Source organism: Ochlerotatus camptorhynchus, unplaced genomic scaffold (genome assembly GCF_037179485.1).
Source record: "Ochlerotatus camptorhynchus isolate MF236.1 unplaced genomic scaffold, CSIRO-AGI_Acam_v1.1 ptg000324l, whole genome shotgun sequence".
Taxonomy (NCBI): Eukaryota; Metazoa; Arthropoda; class Insecta; order Diptera; family Culicidae; genus Ochlerotatus; species Ochlerotatus camptorhynchus.
The window spans coordinates 4,555,099-4,561,057 of record NW_027040812.1 but is presented as its reverse complement, the minus strand read 5'-3'; the positions used below and the strand labels follow the sequence as shown (position 1 = coordinate 4,561,057).

The following is a 5,959-nucleotide window of genomic DNA, read 5'->3' as shown; positions in this document are numbered from 1 at the left end:
TACAGTAGCGCCAAAAGCATGCTGTGGTGGATTCAAAACTCGACAATCTAAAATGATCAATTAACGAGCACCATACATGAACGATACCACAAATCGTGACACCCTACCACCGTACCACATATTGTTGGGATGATAACCCAAATAGGTTGTTAAGCACTCCTTATGGTTATTGTTTATGCGGGTGTTTCAAAGCAATTTAAATCTAATCAATCCTCTATGATACCCAACCCGTGCAATGTATTTAATGTTGAGAACCTTGTGTGCTTTATCATGAGTGATCACGGATCTAGCAATCCTCACATGACTATTCGATCTAGGTTTTATACAAGAGTACTAGAATAGATCGGAGTATACTTACAGTTTTCGACGTTCCCATGTACCCTTGTTTACCTTCAATCCTACTTCCTTCTTTTGTTGTATTATGTTTGTGGATATGCCACTTCCATCATCCTTCTGACACAAGATAATGGATCCTGTCTTCAAAACTGAGGGGATTAAAATTGCTCCTCGTGCACAACCCTTCCAGATGACAGTCCGCTCAGCATCCGAAAGAGCGCTCGGTCCGTAATGCATTCGATATGGTTTGTAATGTGACATAGAAAACAACAAAAAGAAAAAAACCGTAATATTAGCAATAAAACAAAGAAAATAATACAAGCTGAACACTGCATAAGGTCCCAAGCGACACCGAGAGACTCTCTTCATCGATCCCCTCCCTGCAACTAGTGCATTAAACGGAAAACACGAAAAGAAAAGGTTTTGTAGCAAAGTTATTAACAAAGGAGCAAATCGATAAAGAGACTCGATCAATGTCACCTAGGACCCCACGCACTGCTCAGCTTGTATAAACAATATCACATCACTAACCCATTTTCGTATCATATCGGCAATCATACAATCATCGAAATGAAGGGTTAGTACAACAATATGGGAAAACTTAATGATGTGATATTGTCACTGTGGAACTAGCACTTACACAGAAAAAAAAAGTTGTTGAATATTACATCCAAACTGCTGCAACCAGGTCAATCCATCGGTTGTGTAATATAACGTTGTACGATGTACATCGATTTTGCGAACAAAATTACATCCATTGATGTAATATTATATCTGCTTTTTGCTATTACAGCATTATTTCGTACATCAGCTTGAATTACATTGATCGATATTACATTTTTTTTGCTGTGTAGCTTCAGGTCTCTACAAGTAGCCATTGCGTCACGTTCAGCGCAAGGGGCTACGTTGCTGGCTGGAAGCAATTATTAAATTTTAAGAATAATTCATGCATCAATGTAAGTCTAGATGGTCAGTTTTGAACCCACAGCATGCTTTTGGCGCTACTGTATATGGATGATCAAATGTAGAATACTGTTGTAGCCACAGCACAGTTCTGTCAAAACCTTAGCATTTCCATTGATCCATTCATCGCAAAGCACTGAAGTCCTTAGGAATACCACTACCTACATATATAGCGCATTTCAGCGAATGTCCGCCATGTGTTCGCGTAGAAAAACTTCTTCTTAAACTCACACACCTTTAGCCTTCAGTTCGATTACGCCTGCACCCGCAGTATCGTAGAGTGCTTCCAGAAGTACGGTCGGTTAAGTTCGATAATTTAATCAAAATTTTTGCCCGGTCTTATCAGTGACCCTATAATAGGAATTAATCAACATCTAAATCACCATCTCGAAATGTTCCTTAAAGTGAATCAGGTAAACAACTATTAAATCAAAATCAGTCCAATTTCATCGTGGTAGTGGTAGTTGTTACCAGGGGCCGGTTCATGCATAATGTAAAATAATAAGAAAAAAAAATGTGTTTTTGTATTAATATCTCCTGATTGCCTGACCGGTGATTGTGTAACATCGAGACTAATTTGAATATTTTCCTGCTCGTTTTCAAGGCTATCGCACAGGGAGCTCGTCGATATTCGACAAAAAGGCACGATGTGGTAATTGTAGCCGCAACCCGAACTCCGATTGGAAGTTTCCAAAGCACTCTGTCGTCCCTTACGGCATCACAGCTGGGAGCGGTTGCTGTGCAAGGTGTTGTGAAACAGGCCGGCATCGCTGGAGGAGACATCCAGGAAGTCTACATCGGAAATGTGAACGCTGCTGGTTTGGGTCAGGCTCCGGCCAGACAGGCCGTCGTTTTTGGCGGACTTCCGACGAGCACTATCTGCACTACCGTTAATAAGGTATGCTCATCTGGAATGAAGAGCGTTATGCTTGGAGCGCAGACCTTGATGCTTGGTCAGCAAGATGTTGTGCTGGCCGGTGGAATGGAGTCGATGTCCAATGTGCCATATTATCTGAAGCGAAGTGCCACGCCATACGGTGGAGTACAACTGCAGGACGGTATTGTGTTCGATGGATTGACCGATGTGTACAACAAGTTCCATATGGGTAACTGTGCTGAGAACACGGCTAAGAAAATGGGCATCACTCGTCAGGATCAGGATGAATTCGCTGTTAACAGCTATAAACGCAGTGCTGCTGCCTGGGCTGATAAGGCATTCGATGCCGAGATCACTCCAGTAACGATTCCCGGCAAGCGTGGCAAACCGGACGTTGTTGTGAAGGAAGATGAAGAATACAAGCGTATCAACTTTGATAAGTTCGGTCAGTTGGCCACAGTATTCCAGCGGGAAAATGGTACTGTTACGGCTGGAAATGCTTCCACCTTAAACGATGGAGCATCGGCTCTGATCCTGATGACCGCCGAAGCTGCTGAAAAGTACAAGTGCAAGCCGCTGGCTCGTATTGTTGGATTTGCTGATGCTGAGACCGATCCGATCGATTTTCCAATCGCTCCAGCGCTGGCCATCCCGAAACTGCTGCAACAGAGCGGAGTTCGCAAAGAGGATGTAGCAATGTGGGAAATTAACGAGGCCTTCTCGGTTGTCGTTGTAGCCAATCAGCGTAAATTGGATCTAGACCCATCCAAGATCAACGTTCATGGTGGAGCCGTTTCGCTGGGTCATCCTATCGGAATGTCCGGTGCTCGCTTGGTTACTCATCTGGCTCACTCGTTGAAGACCGGCGAAATCGGTTGTGCTTCGATTTGCAACGGTGGGGGCGGTGCTTCGTCGATTCTAATCGAAAAATTGTAAGGAATTTTCTTTCAACAACAAAAACTCACAATGTGCTTCCGAAGATTCTGTAAAACAGACACACAATAATCAGGGATTCATGATAAAAACATGTGCATTTATTAGATTTTTAACAAGGCTCCTTTATGTAATGAATTTTTTGAAAATAAACCATATGCAAGAAGTGTAACTGTTTGCTTTCCGTTTCTATTTCATGTCTCTGCTTTGAATAAAGAGCAAATCCGTCTCAGCAAGATCCAGAGTCTGGTCGAACCGTACCAACGTTGACCCTTTATACCCACGATCATTGCTCGTTATGCGATGATTTGGTTGAGGAATTGGAGGCAAAATTCAGTGGACGATATCGACTTGAAAAAGTAGATATTACGAAAAAAGAGAATGTCAAGTTTTTACGATTGTACCGATGTGATATTCCGGTGGTGTTTCTCAATGGACAGTTTCTTAGCATGCATCGATTGAATAGCAATTTGTTGGAGCGTAAGTTAGCCGAATTGAATGAGAAATAAATGTGCCATTCTTATATGCTTGAATTGAAATCCGAAATCTTGTATTTTATAAACAATTAAGGCTTTAGGGTCTACTAAGCAACATCACACTGGAGAGGTGATGGTTTCAACACTCGGTTGAAGATATTTCCATTCGTCGAAAAAGTTGCGGAATCCCAGGGATTACCCTATAATAATCAATCACTTAGTCAAGCAGTTTTCGGAAGACCTTCTACCATAGATTTTAAGAAAATTAAGCAATACATTCTGTAATGTTTTTAGACTGACCAAACATAAAACCCTCTTTTCTCGAAGTTATAAATAACTTCTATAGAAGAAAGAACAAATTTTAAAATATTGCTCCGTGGTAAGTTTCGAGTTGTAGCAAACGTCATTTTAAACCGCTCGAATTATGTAATTAATTGATGCAACATTTCTGTAGATAGCATAAAGTTTGCTTTGAGTATCTCTGATATGAGATTGCAAATCTTTGTGACCATCATAATAATCTCTTCATTGTTCTCGTTGAGGGTAAGGGAGTCAATCTTCACTTAAAAATCAGATAAGTGATGTAAAACTTGTGTGCATCAATGCGATTACAAATTTATGAGCGGTAGCGGTAGCATAGGGTAATGGAATGTGTGTGGAATTTCTCTAGAATTAAGTTTTGCTTTGGCATTCTAATAATTTTATCTGAATTTATTGTACCTTTACAAGAGACCGCTATCGCTTCTTGTAGAGACATGGTTTCAAACTGAAGTGCTTACCTTTGAAGGAAGATTTGTCTACGGACCGAACCTTCTTGAAGTTAAAAAAGTAGAACAACTTGTGATTCAGGTCCTTATTGTCCAACAGGTAACCACACTTGTGCACACAATCGATGAACTCTTTGACATTATTGTAGCGAGATGATACCTCGGCTATTTTCAACAATCCACTGAAAATATAATTTTAATTAATACCTAGGTAGCAAAATAACTCACAACACAAAACCGGCCGCTCACCCAACTTTCAAAACTCGATTGGCTTCCAGCAGAAAGTCCCTCAGGTTGGTTCCCATCAGTGAGAGACAAAACACGGCCACATTGATCGAATTCGTTTCCAGCGGGGTATGTGCCATATCGCAGGCAATTACACTATTATTGGCCGCAACCAAATCCAAAGAATAGACTTTCTGTTCAATGGCTTCTGCCAAACGCGCCTCTCCACACCCGAAGTCTGCCACAACGTAATCAGCTGGCCTGAAATTAAAATTCCATCAATAATGAGCTGTGAAATAATAAAAAAAAATCCTACTCTTACAATTTGCTGAAACTTTTAATGATCCGATCCAGTGGATTTACAGACCACTGAACAATCTGATGCCGGTATCCTTCGTGATACGCCTGAAATGCACTGGGATCTTCCTGAAACAGTAGCTTCGCCTCTGTGCCTGTGGTTTTGTACAGTTGCTCGTTGATGAACCGAAACCGAGAGCCCTTCAGACTGTCAACCAATTTTTCGCGAAAATCGGATGTTTTAGTAATAGTGGGTTTGGGTTTACTTTTAGCTTCGCCGTTCAAGCTTTCTGTTGCTACAGACCCGTTCTTACGTTTCTTATTTTTCGGTTTAGGCAGTTCCGTGTCGTGCTGAAGTTCAACAGTTTCGTTGGATTTTCTTTTAGCAGATTTAGGTTTGCCATTTGTTGTTGTGACAGGTTCGCTATTATCAAGAAGAGGTGCCCGTACAAACCGGCCAGGTTCATCAGGGTTGTTGTTGCTCTGTGATTTATTTCGCTTAGGACTCTTCTTGACAGGCTGAAGATAAGAAAACCAGGTCGTTAAATTTCACATAGCAATTTATTGAATCACGCTTACCTTTTGTTTCGCAAAACTAAAATTTATCTGCTCGGAAATGTCCTCATTGTCCCAATCGTGCTCTGTGAAGATTTTATCCATGATTTCAAATAATTTTTATACAAAATTTTGTTTGAAACAGACAGCACAAAACGTGTTGAGCGAACGACCTCGCGAACGAAACGAAACGACAAACAGACGAAAAAAACAAAAACAACGTTTGCTCGCCAGTGTAGCCAAAACACATAAATGTCGAACTGTCATTGGTATACAGGAGATGGATTCTGAAGCAGAGCTGCCAGGTGGTTTTATAAAAAATCTGTATCCACTCTATTAAAAAATCTGTATTTTCTGTATTGACGATTTTTTTCTTAATTAATAATGTTTTGTTGTTTTACAAATACAGTGCATACAAAATAACCATAAAAAGTGCTTAACCACCTATTCGGGCTATCGTATTAACCATACAGGATATAATTGCGCCATTTGTGATATCGTCCGTACTTATTTATAAGAGTGATATGAAG

At 40.7% G+C, this 5,959-nt stretch overlaps 2 protein-coding genes across 2 annotated transcripts; one reads left to right on the top strand and one right to left on the bottom strand.

Annotated features, from left to right (window-relative positions):
* The first annotated feature begins 1,600 nt into the window (after window positions 1-1,600).
* Window positions 1,601-3,281, top strand: Acat1 (Acetyl-CoA acetyltransferase 1). Its single transcript, XM_065229948.1, has 2 exons — window positions 1,601-1,712; window positions 1,904-3,281. Exons 1-2 carry the CDS (start codon window positions 1,692-1,694, stop codon window positions 3,110-3,112), a joined length of 1,230 nt encoding a protein of 409 aa, XP_065086020.1. The 5' UTR covers window positions 1,601-1,691; the 3' UTR covers window positions 3,113-3,281.
* Window positions 3,282-4,287: 1,006 nt separating this feature from the next.
* On the bottom strand, window positions 4,288-5,593 carry LOC135708038 (ribosomal RNA-processing protein 8). The gene is made up of 4 exons (XM_065229977.1): window positions 5,454-5,593; window positions 4,900-5,393; window positions 4,602-4,838; window positions 4,288-4,534 (listed from the first exon to the last, which is right to left on the bottom strand). The coding sequence occupies exons 1-4, from the start codon at window positions 5,532-5,534 to the stop codon at window positions 4,321-4,323; spliced, it is 1,026 nt and encodes a 341-aa protein (XP_065086049.1). The 5' UTR covers window positions 5,535-5,593; the 3' UTR covers window positions 4,288-4,320.
* Between the last annotated feature and the right edge of the window lie 366 nt (window positions 5,594-5,959).

Coding starts and splice junctions, on each gene's coding strand:
- Acat1 (XM_065229948.1), top strand. CDS start 1,692: ATGTTCCTTAAAGTGAATCAG. Junction 1,713..1,903: donor TGTTCCTTAAAGTGAATCAG/GTAAACAACTAT, acceptor CTCGTTTTCAAG/GCTATCGCACAGGGAGCTCG.
- LOC135708038 (XM_065229977.1), bottom strand. CDS start 5,534: ATGGATAAAATCTTCACAGAGCACGATTGGGACAATGAGGACATTTCC. Junction 5,394..5,453: donor TTAGTTTTGCGAAACAAAAG/GTAAGCGTGATT, acceptor TCTTATCTTCAG/CCTGTCAAGAAGAGTCCTAA. Junction 4,535..4,601: donor AATCGAGTTTTGAAAGTTGG/GTGAGCGGCCGG, acceptor TTATATTTTCAG/TGGATTGTTGAAAATAGCCG.